Source organism: Zea mays, chromosome 2 (genome assembly GCF_902167145.1).
Source record: "Zea mays cultivar B73 chromosome 2, Zm-B73-REFERENCE-NAM-5.0, whole genome shotgun sequence".
Lineage (NCBI taxonomy): Eukaryota > Viridiplantae > Streptophyta > Magnoliopsida > Poales > Poaceae > Zea > Zea mays.
This window is the reverse complement of record NC_050097.1, coordinates 81,741,939-81,757,435: the sequence shown is the minus strand read 5'-3', so window position 1 is coordinate 81,757,435 and position 15,497 is coordinate 81,741,939. Positions and strand designations below refer to the sequence as shown.

The following is a 15,497-nucleotide window of genomic DNA, read 5'->3' as shown; positions in this document are numbered from 1 at the left end:
TATGATTAGCCTGTTAGGTAACCTATTAGGTTATTTGTTGTGAAGCAGACACCAAATTATTTATTGTTGGTCATGATTTATATTTGAAATTTAATATGGAATATGTCTATTTACTCAACAAAAACTACAACTGAGTAACTAGTTCTGAGTCTCTACCTACTCTTCTTCCCCAAGTAATTTTTCTTCCCATCGGCGAGAGCTGCTAAGACAAACATGTGTTGTGGTTTGGCTTGGCTTGGCTCGTCTGTCTCGTGAGCTAGCTCATGTGCTAGTTCGAACTGGCTTATTAGAGAACCGAGCTACAATACTGGTTCAGCTCGCTACAAAATTAAAAATGAGTCGATTCAAGTGAGTTATTAATCCATGGATATTTTGTTCGGCCTAGATTTTGGTTGGATTGTGGAGGGATTCAGCAGGATGTTTTGCGATGGGGGTGGGGGAGTCGCTCGGGCGCTCAGCCAAGTAGCCCGGTTCCCTGTTTTTGCACTGACTTCACACAAGTTCTCCCGTTGGTGAAATCAAAACAACACTTTGGCGAAATCAAAACAACAATCGGGTTGCTATAAGAGATTGGTACTTTTTTCAATTAAAAAAACACAAATAAAAAGTCAAACCCCACGATCTCTGCACTAAACTTTTTTTTTGCGCTGCACCGTTCAAAAGAAAAGATACCTCTTGTGCTCGGGTTCATGCTGGCTGAACTTGAATTTTCACCGTTTCACGTTCTATACATTACAAGGAATCGAAAATATAACAAAGTTGCAAAGTTAAAACTCACGTGAAATATCTTGTGACCGTACAGACATTTACATCTCTGTTTACTTCGATGCCTTTCCATTTCTATCTCGCCAGAATAAAAGAAAGCATTGACAAATAATCGATTGCTCTTTCGTAAGAGCATGTTCAGTAGTTTTATAAAAAAGAGCTACTTAAAGATAGATGTGAACAGTTGCTAAATGATAGTAGGGAGTAAAAAATATGTGTTCGTCACTTTATTTTTAGCTGCCAAATATTTCAAATTATGTCAGTTAAAACTCCCCTCCCTCTCACGTTATAGAAAGTTTTATGTTCTTCCTAAACATGATATTATTTTTACAATGGTTATAAAATCTGCGTACCAAATAGACACAAATCTCTATGATTAATCAATTCCAAATAAGACCTAAATTGTAGAAATAATAAGTCTAACATGTAGCAAAATTATTTTCCACATAGTAGCCCAAATTTTATTAATAAAAAATAAAAAGAGAATAAAAACAGAAGACACGGAAGACTAATTTCGCATAAAAAAGTGCTTCGAGAAGTCTCTCTTGGTTTGCCAAATATGAGGACAAGAAATAATAAAATAACAACTTTTTAAATTTAAGTTTAGAGTACTATTGGAGACACATTTTTTAATAACTTCTTAAACTGAGATTTAAGAACTTCTTATATAACACTAGTTACATGCCTGTGCGTTGCGACGGGAGTAAAAAATAGATACAGATCGACAGACATCACTATGATATACAAAATGCAGACAAGTACATAGCTTCTGTTCATAATCGTTTGTGATGGACGTCAAATACCAAAATCGACTATAGAAAATATTGGATCATTTTCCCTTTCACAAACTATGTCTTAACAAAGTTTCAAGTCACATGCACTGCATGAGAAAAAAATAAGTTACCACAGAAAAAGATGGTACAAGCATTATGCCATTGTAGACCTTATACTCGAACAAGAACATCACAAGAGAAGTAGAACAAAGCTACACGGCCAAGATCCAGAAGTAGACAATCCTCGTCGGGCTTCCACCGGAAAGTTGATCACTATACCAAACTTTTAACTCTCTGTATCATCATTATCCTCTTCCACTTGATCGACAACACGAGCATCCAACGTTACACTCGCTGCCCAGACCAGCAGCTTTGCACCTTCTTGAATCAAGCCCTGCAGGCTGCAGCTCCCTTTTGCTCAAACCTACCGATGAAATCATCAGAGCACTCGCATGGCAGATAATTTCATTAGGTGATTTAATTAGAATATTCTCAAAGCACATTCTATTCCTTGATTTCTAGATGGCCCAACATATGGCCGAAACGGCCACGATATGAACATGTTTGGTTTGTGGCACAAGCTTCTCCAACCACAACCAGCACTGGTTCACATCAGAAATGTATGGTCTGGTTGCATTTTGGATACTATAGACTTGAATGCTTAATGGCCTATAACTGAGAAAATGTTTAAACTGGTACGATTCTGAATTCAAATAACATATGTGCTTTTTCAGTTAAATTCAAATAACATATGTTGCATTTTGGATACTATAGACTTGAATGCTTAATGGCCTATAACAGAAGCTTATTTGATCATGTCAAAAGAAAAGAGGAGAAAGATAAAGATAAGTTATATGTACCTACTGTGTACTATGCAGACAGTATATAAAAGTAGAAAAGATCGCTAACCAATCATTTTACCCCACAGCTAAGTTAACTGCTTGAAGTAGCGGCGGCGGTGGTCGAGCGCGGGCTGAGGCGGCAGCAATGGCTAGGAATCAGATAAATAATTAAGATTGATAATGTTATTGTGTAATTACTACACACCTCTAATTAAGAGAGTTTCGGTATTCTCACCTCGAGAAGTCTCTTAGACAGTTTCGGTATTCTCACCTCAAGATTGTGAACAGGTGCACCCTCTGATACCAGGCACCAACAATAGATTGCAGCCCATCCGTTCTCAATCCTGCTAGCAGCAACAGCAGCCCATCACCAAGCAAATAATATTCAACAAACAAAGCAATACAATAATTGTGCAACAAATAAAATCTTTCAGTTAAATTTTGAATAATATCTTTTGAACAAACACAGTCTAGCGCAAATGAGCAGTCGGTGAGGTCGCGACCGGCCAGGTCAAGATGAAGGATGGCGTGGGGGAGGGTGTATCCCTCGTAGATGGGGACGGTGTGGCTCACACCATCTCCCGAGTCGAGCACGATACCTGAGAGAGGCCACAGATTTTAGAGATTACGGACTGCAGGAGAAAATTGGATTTGGAAATTGTTAAGCAGAGAACGGAATCAGCTCACCTGTGGTACGACCACTGGCATACAGAGAGAGCACGACCTGGATGGCGACGTACATAGCGGGGGTGTTGAAGGTCTCAAACATGATCTGGGTCATCTTCTCCCTCTTAGCCTTGGGGTTCAGGGGCGCCTCGGTGAGGAGGACGGGGTGCTCCTCGGGAGCCACGCGGAGCTCGTTGTAGAAGGTGTGATGCCAGATCTTCTCCATGTCGTCCCAGTTGCTGGCGATCCCGTGCTCGATGGGGTACTTAAGGGTCAAGATACCCCTCTTGGACTGCGCCTCGTCACCGACGTAGGCGTCCTTCTGCCCCATCCCGACCATGACACCAGTGTGGCGCGGGCGCCCCACGATGCTGGGGAAGACGACCCTCGGGGCGTCGTCGCCAGCGAACCCAGCCTGCCGAGGTTGGTGCTGTTGTTAGGGCCCCAGCAGCCACCGAGAACCTTGCATTCTCAAGAACAGATGTGACCAAACCGGTGGCTTACCTTGACCATGCAGTTCCATTGTCGCAGACAAGGGGCTGGATATCCTCGACATCGGCCATTTTCTACCTACACCAGAGCTCGCCCGATGCCGCGTTTGTTAAAACAAGCAGAAAGTATCCATGAGTTGCTCTACAGAATCCGTTCTAAAAGGCATCAATTGAAGCTATTCTCTGTTTCTATTTTGCTCCCAGCATAAGACAGTAATAAATAAACATGGCATTGACCACCAAACCACAGATCAGGCCATTTCGTTAACGAAAGCAAGTGAAAAATGCTTCCTGATCAAAGGCAAGTGTTTGTTTTTGCATACTTATGGTCAGGTCAAATAATTAGCTTATCGCTTGTCTCATGGTTCGAGGAAAGCCATCAAGGATGAACCCCAATTCACCCTTTTCTTCTCCCTCTTCCAGGCGTCTTGACAGGAGATTTATGATGATCTCATGAGACACCAATTTTCCTTGATTGACAATCTTAGCAAGCTGGAAAGAAAGCATACAAACAACACAATTAAAAAACTGACAGAAAATTTATGTTGATCTCATTAGATGTCAGTTTTCCATGATTGTCAATCTCAGCAAGCTGGAAAAGAAACACACAACTAACACAAAACCAAGCAAAAAGAACTACAAAGTGGTAAAAGAGGAGGCACAACAGGAGATTCTAATTTTCTATGTGAAATTGCATTGGCAAGGTTATGGTCTAACTACAACTAAACTACAGCCTACATTCAGAGGCCAAACGATTAAATTACATATTTACACTGTTTTATTTATTTAAACAACAAACAGCTAGCAGCCTATGTGGAGCTACTTATCGATTTTACAAGCTTCTGAAGGGTTTATGGATTTGCCCAAACATTTATTTAACCATATTACTCTACAGGTCAATTTTCCTTTTGATTCATTGAACTATGTGTACAACCCTTCTCCATTTCAGTAACAGACATATTTCTTAACTGAAGGAAGGTTCTAAATTTTCAGGACTGTTTTTTGTCGATGGCTGCTATGGAGATGATTAATGGGGCTGCGAAAGGATGTTTCTTGGTGCATAATCAGCATGCACCGACTTTTCGTAAAAAAATAAAAAGTTATAGATAAATGAGAACAACCTCTGAAAAAATTATACTACAATGATCAAAAATGAGAACAAAGAAAAAAATCTCACCATCTAAATTTTTCTACAATGCATTTCTGACCAAACAAAGCTCAAATAGACATTGATTCCTAAAAGGAAAATCAGAATTCTTCTAGTTCCAGACTATGGGGTAGGACTCTACCTAGCAAGAAGAGACAGTGCAAGTGCAAAAGTACCAGTATCTTGTACAATGCTGCTTAGTTTATCCTATTACATAGAGGCAACCAAAGATACTCTCAACAATGTCTGTATTAGTATGTTTCTCAATAGCTCAAATGCTCAATATGACATAAGTCAAGAAGTATTCAAGGCAAGGCAAACCTTCTTCTCTGAGAGTATCTTTGGTTGCTTGCAAAAGTCTAGTGTATTTGGAAGGTCCATATACATCCCTTTGAAGAACATGCAAATATAGGATAGAAAGCTTGGTTAGAAACAATATTTATCCACGCTGAATAATCAGTTATCTTCTAACTCAGTTCAACTTACCATTTCTGCTTGTAGCCTAGGATAGCCAATTCATTGAAAATACATCCAGGGACCAGGGGTGCATGGCGCACATCCGAGGATCAAAATAGGGATTGCAATTTCTAAAGTGGGGGATCATTTTACCTGTGCCCTACTGTTGTCGCTGGCTGCTTCTGCCCACCTGCACGGTGCCCCTGTTGGCCGTTGACGTGCAGCACCCGGTGGCCAGTGCTTCACGCCGGCAGCATCCACCGAAACAGACAAAGACAGTTCACAGAGAACAGGCATTAGAACAGACAACAGGCATCAGAACGGACAACAAGCAAGGCATTAGATAGAGCACTCCCAACAGGCAAGGCATCAGAACAGACAAAGTATTAGAACAGACAAAGTATTAGAATAGACAAGGCATTAGAACAGACAAGGCATTAGAACCGTGCACCATCCTCGAATGTGGACGCATACGATACAAACATAAGGAGGAGTAGAGATAGGATGACAACTAAGCGATTATGCTTCAGTTTTGCATAACAAATTTATGGCTCAAATATATTTCTCAAACACACAGTATACGTGTATAATCTAGACAAAGGGACCTAGAAGTTACCTTGATCTAAAGGGAACCTTTGACATTATCCACAACTTCAGGACCATCAATGTGTCACAGTAGCGTACATGAGTTTTGAATCCAATGGCCTTCTTAAGTGACCTGCTAGATACCTGTCCTAAAAAGGAATAAGGTGAGGTAACTGGTAAATTTTAGAACAATTTGGTAAGTACAGGATTCGCCAACCTGTGGTACAACATGCACAAAACGGGAGGTACGATGAACCACAAGCAAATGAAAAAACCTCTTGATGCCTCTAGTTCACAGTCTGAATAACTGGAAACAACCTTGAGGATCACACAACCTTTCTTTAGATGGGATAATTTTGCTGATGGATGCAGCAGAATGTCGTTGTTGGTTTAAGGACATAGAAAGGGGTTAGGATCACACAACCTTGAGGATCACACAACCTTGATTGGATGGTGGATGAGTCTTGTGGGTCGCAACATAAGTGACTGGTGTGACATTCTCATGAGAAATGCAAACAGTGTGTCACCTAAACAAGTAGCAATTGTGCTTTATATCATTTGTGCACTTTAAATTTTAGATACTATACAATCTAATTAAATTAGTACCAAAGAATACTATATAATTTATGTAACAAATTACATTCCTGGTATTTTAAGAAACTCCATGTGTAACTAAACATACCAAAATTAAACAATCGATAAAACAAGAAAACAATTGTTTACACATGCTAACGAGGCTGGCAAAAGTATCCAGCTCTTTGGGTTTAAGGCTCCAGCATGCCATACCGGTAACATCATGTATAGATTTTCCTTACAGCATATAACATCAAAAGAAACAACATATATGAAACTAAGTAAAGAAGCAGCAAACACTCAATTGCAAAGTTGATGTTCCCCCATCCTATTATTTATTCATCCTCATCCTACAATGGAGAAATTAAGCTGATGTTAGCAACAATTGCAAATCTGCATTGTAACACCTAATTACCATCCTGCTCATCATCCTTAAACTTAGACTTTGAATTGTCAGAACCTTCTGTTTCATCTCCCCTCCCGAACATCAGATTTGGGCCTTTGGCCTTCTTGAGTTGTTGCTCTCCCGATTAAAACACCACCACCACATTATCACTAAACAAAAATAATAAAGTTCATGAACTACAAGGCCATTTTTATGGAAATTTGATACATCAGTAAAATACTAAGAGGCTTTGTTTGTTGTTGTACCAACGGTTGTGCTGATAACATGGGGTGTCTAAGTTATTTAGCTACGGCGGCGCGAACCTCTAGGAACTGTGGCCTGGCATCAACCCTAGCAGCGCAGCAACACAGAAAATTCAACAAAATCCTAAAAAGATTAAAAGGGCATGTCGTAGATCTGGAGACGCGAAATGATGGGAAGAGGGACTGTATGGCTTACAGAAATGCGAAGAAGGGGGTGAGCCCTCGTTTGGCGCCGTCGGCCTTCTTGTGTTCAGACGAGGGAGGGCATGACGCTCGCCGTTGGGTCGCTCGACGATCACGGAGCCATCATGGACAGATTGTGTGTGTTTCCTTCATCTCCAACAGCTAGCTACCAAAGCTCGTGCAACCATCATGGAAAGTAACCATGTCCCAGCTCTGGATTCATCATACATGAGCATTATCATCCTTGGGAGTGGGAGCCAATCCAATCCAACCTTTGGGGCGCGCTGAAACTGAAGGAGAATAGAGGCGCACAACTCACCCGATGTCGAGGAGCTTGTGGAGGAGGCCCTGCACGGCGGCGATGGAGCGGGTGGTGAACAGGCGGCGGAGCAGGAGCGCGAGGGTGTGCGTCGGTAGCGGCATGTCCGGGGGCGCGAACAGGGCTAGGGCCACCGCCGGGAGAAGCGGCATGGGATCTAGCGGCGTGCGGAGGCAAGCATGGGAAGAGATGAGGGCAAGGGGGAGCTTGGCGGCGTGCGGAGGCTGCGCGAAGGAAGGAAGCGCGGGGTGTGCGCGGAGGTTTCGGGCTGGAAGGGCGCTGCACGAAGGAAGGTGGAGCTTGTGGAGGAGGCCCTGCGCGGCGGCGATGGAGCGGGTGGTGAACAGGCGGCGGAGCAGGAGCGCGAGGGTGTGCGTCGGTAGCGGCACGTCCGGGGGCGCGAACAGGGCTAGGGCGGCCGCCGGGAGAAGCGGCATGGGATCTGGCGGCGTGCGGAGGAAAGCATGGGAAGAGATAGGGCAAGGGGGAGCTTGGCGGCGTGCGGAGGCTGCGCGAAGGAAGGGAGCACGGGGTGTGCGCGGAGGTTTCGGGCTGGAAGGGCGCTGCGCGAAGGAAGGGCTGCGACAGCGAAGGCGCGGATTGCAGGCGGGATGCCGAGCGCGCCAGCGACAGAACCATCCGGATGTAGACGCCTACGTTAGACACTTAAGTAATAGCAGAGATTAGAGATGCTCTAAGTAGTCACGAGCCATCGGTGGCCCATCCGTCACTTAACCGTGGGTCCATCTATCTAAAAGCAGTCCCACATGTCATTAATAGCAGTAGTAAACGCGGCGGTACACGTACACCCATTACTGAAACGGGTCGTCCGTCCTGTGGTTGGTTGGAACCAACTAGACCCGTAGCCCACAGCTTCCCCCTCGGTGCGTGGCCGCTGTTCCATGGTCAACTCTCTTCTCCATCCCAGCCGTCCGTCGCCATCCAATGGCGTACACCAAACCACCACGCATCATTGGATAGCCCTTGGCCCTTCCAGCGGGTCAGCACTTGCTCGTGACCGTGTGATCCATAACTTGTTTGACCATGTAGTGTAGCCCGTTTAATACGAGGCCTGGCCTACCACCTGCGACAAACCAGTCACCGCCTACCACCGTTTTATAATCCACCCCTCCCACTCCCCCTGTTTTTTCTTCTTCCGCTGTTCTACTCCGGCGTGTTGGTCGACGGCGGCGCAGATGACGACCCTCGATCTGATGGGAGGGTACGGGCGGGTGGACGAGCAGGTGGCCATCCAGGAGGCCGCCACGGCGGGGCTGCGCGGGATGGAGCGTCTCATCTTGCAGCTCTCCCAGGCTGGCACCGGGGAGCGGTCGTTGTCCCCACCGGCGGTACAGGCGCAGCGCCAGCAGCAGAAGCAGCTGGAGCAGATCCAGCAGCAGGTTGACTGCCGGGAGCTCACGGACATGACGGTGTCCAAGTTCAAGAAGGTGATCTCCATCCTGAACCGCACGGGGCACGCGCGGTTCCGGCGTGGCCCCGTGGCGGCGCGGTCGCAGTCGCAGTCGCAGGGACCTGCCTCCCCCGAGCCCGCGCAATCGGCGCCGGCTCCCGCCGCGAGGCCCCTGACGCTGGACTTCACCAAGTCGGTGTCCGGTTACAGCAGGGACTCCGGGTTCAGCGTGTCCGGCGCGAGCTCGTCGTTCCTGTCGTCGGTGACGACCGGGGACGGGAGCGTGTCGAACGGGCGCGCGGGAGGCTCGTCGTTCCTCATGTTCCCACCGGCGCCCGGCGCGGCCAGCTGCGCGAAGCCGCCGCCCGCCGGTGCGGCGCAGAAGCGCAAGTGCCACGACCACGCGCACTCGGAGAACGTCGCCGGCGGCAAGTACGGGGCTAACGGCGGGCGCTGCCACTGCTCGAAGCGCAGGTCTGTATCTCTTCTCTTGCCTTGGTGGTGCCTTGGTGGCTTGTTTCTCTGCTGCTGAATGAATCGGATCGAGCTCCAACCTGACTGGTATGCGCAGGAAGCACCGTGTGAAGCGCACGATCCGCGTGCCGGCGATCAGCCCCAAAGTGGCGGACATCCCCGCCGACGAGTACTCGTGGCGCAAGTACGGCCAGAAACCCATCAAGGGGTCGCCCTACCCACGGTGAGTTGAGGATGCTGCGTTACTCTATCTAACCCAGTCCGATTGCAGCATGCTAATCCAGTTGCTGTGGGCATTTGCATCTGCAGCGGCTACTACAAGTGCAGCACGGTGCGCGGCTGCCCCGCCCGGAAGCATGTGGAGCGCGACCCCGCCGACCCGTCGATGCTGATCGTCACCTACGAGGGCGAGCACCGCCACAGCCCCGCCTCCGGCCAGGACCCGCCGCCGCCGTCGCTCGCGCCGCTGCCGGAGCTGCCCAGCCATTGATTTGGCTTCCTGCCTGCTCTGTCCTGTCAATTACTAGTAGCTGTTGTCATAAGTTATAAAATCAAAATCGCCAGTTCAGTTTTAGCAGCTCCGTTTTCCGATTTTTTTCTCTTCTGTCGTTCGCGTTAGCAGCTTTGTGAAAGGATTAGGAAAGTGTTAGCATCAGACTTGGAGAAGGGAAAAGAAAACAAAAGGTAATGCTCTTGTTATTAGTATTATTTTTTTGTATACAGCAAACAAAAGCATCCGCAGAGAAAGTTGTGGATGGTGTAGTCGGTCGGAATTTTGACCGGGCTTGGGGTGTTCCAGAGCCGGATTGAATATTGAATTCTGAGCTCCGCCAGATTTGGGCGATGCGGGCGGGGTGGGGCTGAGAGGAGTCAAAAGCCGGTGGGTCCCAGTGGTTGAACAACGGGCTTTGGTCCCGGTGGGGAGCGCGAGTGGGGACACACACAGACGGAGGACGTGATCGCGTGCTTGGACGAGGTCAAGAAACGCGGCAGGTGTGGGGCCCGCGACTCCGGGGCGCGCGCCGCTGCCTCTGGCGTCGTTGACCCGTGTCAGCCTGGGCGCCGTTGTCTTTGTTGGCTTGCCATTGCCCATTTGCGCGGTGGTTGGGTCAGTGGGTGTGCGGCGGGGCTACGTCCACACGGCGGTGGGTGTCGCCTTCGGGGCCAAAATGCTAGTAGTCGCGTCTTGGCTGGCGTGGTTGAATGGCGCGGGGCCAGCCTGCCTTTTGACTGCTTGATTGGATGGATGGTAGGACATCTACACATTAGAGCCTTTTGATCAAGTTTCTATGTACAAGAAATATCTAAGAAACTATATTATATAATAAGGTGTTTTTAAAATTAGTCATATCATAAATACTAATAAAAAATGTTATATATAGAGAGTTGTATAGAGACAGATTATTCATAAAAAGACATTTTTTTAAATGAGGTTCTACATGCTCTCTAACAAGAATTCAAGTAAATACTGTTTGACTAACTATTTCAATATGAAAATATTAATATCGATAATATTAAATAACTATAATTAGATATATAATTGATATATTTTTAATAGATAGTATATCTATTTAATTGATATTAAATTTTTTATTTATTGTTTATATAAATTCTACATATTTAGTTTGTGTCCAGTAGATCGTGTATATGACTTATGGTCATGTAAAACACTATTTTGTATGATAGATAACATCGTTTATCGAGTGAAATTTAAAATAAGGGATAGTATAGGGGAACTGCCTTATGACTAGGTGGCGGTCTACGACATCGTAACTCGTTGGCTATCCGTGTTTCGAATCAACTCCGACAAGTAAATTTGTATGTGCGCGTTCGAGATCCAAATAGTGTGCTCGACGCGAGATTTATACTGGTTCGGTTGAACGTCCCTACTTCCAAGCTTTGGTAGATCATGCTACCGATACCTTGTTACTCAATGCTCGTAGTAGGGTTACAAGCGAGCGATAGAAAAAGTTCCCAAGTCTTTATTCGTCGTTACTACATATCGGAGTGCTACATAGCTAAGTTTATCGAGTGTCGCTTGCCCTTCTTTGGTTGCTCTCATCCCTCTTCTAATCCTACCCCCCTTATAGACCAAGGAGGGGGAGGTTACAGGTTGCTTCTCGTGGAAGGAGTTACAGGGTTGTGGTAGAACGAAACGTTCTACCCTTGGTGGAAAGGTGTCTGTCGGTATCCGCCCTAGTCGTCTAAGCTCTTTGATCGAGCTCTTTAAGTTGGCTGCACATGGGCGGCGGGGGACCCAGGCGCCATCATTGCCCTTTCTACGTCGCGCCTACCTGTCACACCCGAATTTAAGAGATAAAGTCAGGTGTGTCTCATATGTGCGCCAAAGGAGAACATCACATATAATGACAAAGTGTATAGAAATAAATGTCACAAATATCATTATTACATAGCGGAAGTCTTACAAAAATAAATGATAACAATAAACGAACTAAATAATTATTCTTTAGTGCCATCAAGCTGACTGAGAGACGCCACCTAGATAAGCTCATATTCCTCATTGTAGGCCTCCTCTTGGACCACATGTTCTTCTCCTATGGGGGGTTTATATATCGCAAGAGTGAGCTCACAAAAGATCATAGCTCAACAAGTTGTGGGGAATAATGTGCATGAACTCACCAAAGGTGAGAGCTCATGTGAAGTGTAAGGCTGATCAACAAATAATGGTTAAAGCTAAGCATTGTTTTTAATAAGTTGGTAAAGTTTTATTAGCAGTTACTAAATGTAAGTAAATACCAAACCAGAGTAATAATAGATCAAATTAATAATAAACCACAATGTGATGCAAATGACCAATTAAATTTAATTCCATAAGTTACTTATGTGAGGGTTCGAGCCGCTCATGACCGTGAGCACGACTGATATACCAGTTTTACACTCTGCAGAGGTTGCTCATCTTTACCCACAAGTCCTGTTATCCATCCGCCAAGGGGTCATGAATCCCATACACCTCTACCAAGGAAGCGAGGTAGGATAAAACTACGAAGCCTTTACAAAGTTCCACTAGCTTCAGAAAACCCGCTACAGTTCTAGGGAGCGCAATGCAGGAATCCCCCGTCTGACCGCCATCGCAGCAAAATCAACTCGAGAACCTCCCTACACCAACCACTCCACTACTGCCCTTGCCCCTTTCGGGTAAGGTAGTCCTCCACTAGCTTTCCTAATTAGTCAGCCAAGGGCGTCCCATACCACCCTTGTGGTAGCACTGTTTTCCCGGGTGGTCGCTCAATGTTCCAATTCAAATAATGATCTTGTCATGAACAATAAATAACAAAATGATAATAAAAGCATGATCATAAATAATGTGTATCTTAACACCTAAAACCACATAAAGCAATAGCAGGTACTACCCAAAAGTTCAGTGGTAAACAAGGTATAAAGATAGCCAAACTGGACTGACCTATTGGGTCCCATCAAAATTAACCTATGCAGATTATAATGATTAACAGGAACATTATTGGGTAAATAGAAGTGATTAGGGGCACAACTTGCCTTCAACGAGCTCCTGCTCTGCAATCTCCACCTGCTGAACACCTTGGTCCTCGGTCACTTGCTCGTCTACTCGAACCAATACAAATAGACATGGTATAGGAAAAATTAATATTACGCCAAACATGAGAACATATTGCATAATAATATTCTACACGTTGTAACAAGATCGGAGGTTCAAGAATCACTAAATTTGGAGTTACGGTTATCGAGTTACGATTTTCCGAAGTTATTAAGTGTTTTGTATAGAATAAATTAAGTAGATAATCTATACTATACTTAAAGCACCAGTTTCAACGGTCGTTCTGCGTTATTTTTTTACAAATAACCCCTCACATGTATTTAAAATTAAAATGTCTGTCCCCTCTGCGCAGCCAACCTCCACGTCAAACACACCTCTGCATATCGACGACCCGGCATGAGCCCGCTAGGCCCGACGCCGCAGCACGACACACTGGCTTGCGGACCGTGTCAGGCCAGCCCGTCGGCCCATTTGGTTAAATCAGCGTAAAATGTTAAGAAAAAGGGGTGCAGGAGGTGGGGTTTGAACCCGCACCCTGATAGAAGAAGGGTGGGAGACACTGGGCGAAGATGTCTAACCAGTAGAACATCATGCTAAGGTGTTTATAATATTGAATATAAATTGTAAATATATATATATATATATATATTATTTTTTGTAAAATAAAAAATAATCGTGTCGGGCCAGCACTATGGGCCAAGGCTACGACCCAAGCACCGCACGACGCTGAGAGCACCTAGAGGGGGGGTGAATAGGTGATCCTGTAAAACTTGAAACTTAATGCCACAAAACTTGATTAGGAGTTAGCACAATAAAGACAAGTGGCTAGAGAGGAGTTCTAGCAAGACACGATAACCACAGAAAGATCAATCACAGATATACATAGTGGTTTATCCCGTGGTTCGGCCAAGTTCAACACTTGCCTACTCCACGTTGTGGCGTCCCAACGGACGAGGGTTGCAATCAACCCCTTTCAAGCGGTCCAAAGACCCACTTGAATACCACGGTGTTTTGCTTTGTTTACTATATCCCGCTTGCGAGGAATCTCCACAACTTGGAGCCTCTCGCCTTACACTTTGATGTTCACAAAGAAGCACGGAGTAAGGGAGGGATGAGCACCGCACACAAGACACAAAATCAGAGCAACAATACGCACACAAGTCACAACACGAGCTCTCAACACAACTCAAAGAGTTCTCTTCTCAAATGGAGCTCTAGTTGCTATCACAAAGAATCGAATGCGCGGAATTGAAGTCTTGGTGCTTAGGAATGCTTAGAGAATGCTTGGTGTTCTCCTCCATGCGCCTAGGGGTCCCTTTTATAGCCCCAAGGCAGCTAGGAGCCGTTGAGAGCATTCCTGGAAGGCAATTCTTGCCTTCTGTCACCTGGCGCACCGGACAGTCCGGTGCACCACCGGACACTGTCCGGTGCGGATTTCTTTCCTTCTTTGGCGAAGCCGACCGTTGGCGGTTCAGAGCCGTTGGCGCACCGGACACTGTCCGGTGCACACCGGACAGCCCGATGCCCCCTTCTGACCGTTGGCTCTGCCACGCGTCGCGCGTGGATTATGTGGCCGACCGTTGGCCCGGCCGACTGTTGGCTCACCGGACAGTCCGGTGCACACCGGACAATCTGGTGAATTATAGCCGTACACCGCCGTCGAAGTCCCGAGAGCAGCCAGTTGACAGACGCCAGCCTGGCGCACCGGACACTGTCTGGTGCACCATCGGACAGTCCGGTGCACCCAGAACGAGCAGCCTTTTGGCTGTACACAACAAACTTCTCCAAAAATGTTTCTCCTATTTCTAGCACTTAGACACAATACATTAGTCTTCAAAACAATGTACTAAGTCTAGAAACATACCTTTAATCTTGATTTTGCACTTCTTGAGTCCTTGGCACAATTTAACACTTAGGCACTTGTGTTGGACACTTAATCACCAAAATACTTAGAAATGGCCCTTTCAATCTCCCCCTTTTTGGTGATTTATGCCAACACAACAAAAAGCAACTAAAAGAAGTGCAACATCAATGCAAATGAAAACTCAAATTTGTTTTGAATCAAATTTGGCATATTTGGATCATTCTTTGCCACCACTTGGTTTGTTTTTGAAAATCAAACTCAATTTCCTATCTCTAAGTCAAACACACTTGTTGAGACATAAAGAGAGTTGTTCAAAGAGAAAGTGATCAAAGATTTCAAAAACTCCCCCTATTTCCCATAATCAAATATTCTCCCCACAAGAGACCAACTTTTGACAATAAGAGACAAACAAGAGTATTTTGACAAACAAAAACTCTAACTCTACTTATTCAAAATTCTCAAGTGGTAGGAGTATTTTGACAAACAAAAACTCTAACTCTACTTATTCAAAATTCTCAAGTGGTAGCTGATCCATTTCTTGCTTTGGCCTTATTTTCTCCCCCTTTGGCATCAAGCACCAAAACGGGATCAATTTTGGCCTTTTAACCCCATTGCCTCACCAAAATCTTTAACTAAGAGTAAAAAGGCAATAAGAGTACAGAGATGAACTTGGAATCAGTTACTCGTTCATCGGAGTGCAGTGGAAGTCTTGCATGGTCCAAGTCCACCTTTTCCCTTTCAAACCTCCTTTGAGACTAAATTAAGCAA

The 15,497-nt window shown here is 45.5% G+C and overlaps 3 protein-coding genes across 5 annotated transcripts; 1 reads left to right on the top strand and 2 right to left on the bottom strand.

Annotated features, from left to right (window-relative positions):
* Positions 1–1,510: 1,510 nt before the first annotated feature.
* LOC103646627 (actin) lies at positions 1,511–5,874 on the bottom strand. Of its 3 annotated transcripts, XM_035965306.1 has the most exons (6): positions 5,294–5,874; positions 5,006–5,073; positions 3,551–4,029; positions 3,068–3,461; positions 2,616–2,979; positions 1,511–2,529 (listed from the first exon to the last, which is right to left on the bottom strand). In XM_035965306.1, exons 3-5 carry the CDS (start codon positions 3,557–3,559, stop codon positions 2,648–2,650), a joined length of 735 nt encoding a protein of 244 aa, XP_035821199.1. In that variant the 5' UTR covers positions 3,560–4,029; positions 5,006–5,073; positions 5,294–5,874; the 3' UTR covers positions 1,511–2,529; positions 2,616–2,647. The 3 variants fall into 3 exon arrangements, with proteins under 3 accessions (XP_035821199.1, XP_023157397.1, XP_008669557.1); XM_023301629.2 differs by having other exon boundaries at positions 1,511–2,979; XM_008671335.4 differs by lacking the exon at positions 5,006–5,073 and having other exon boundaries at positions 1,511–2,979.
* Positions 5,875–7,141: 1,267 nt separating this feature from the next.
* On the bottom strand, positions 7,142–8,083 carry LOC103646626 (uncharacterized). The gene is made up of 2 exons (XM_020549295.3): positions 7,449–8,083; positions 7,142–7,342 (listed from the first exon to the last, which is right to left on the bottom strand). Exons 1-2 carry the CDS (start codon positions 7,883–7,885, stop codon positions 7,279–7,281), a joined length of 501 nt encoding a protein of 166 aa, XP_020404884.1. The 5' UTR covers positions 7,886–8,083; the 3' UTR covers positions 7,142–7,278.
* A 467-nt stretch (positions 8,084–8,550) lies between these two features.
* Positions 8,551–10,142, top strand: LOC100274230 (uncharacterized). The gene is made up of 3 exons (NM_001148601.1): positions 8,551–9,333; positions 9,431–9,556; positions 9,643–10,142. Exons 1-3 carry the CDS (start codon positions 8,645–8,647, stop codon positions 9,821–9,823), a joined length of 996 nt encoding a protein of 331 aa, NP_001142073.1. The 5' UTR covers positions 8,551–8,644; the 3' UTR covers positions 9,824–10,142.
* The last annotated feature ends 5,355 nt before the right edge of the window (positions 10,143–15,497 follow it).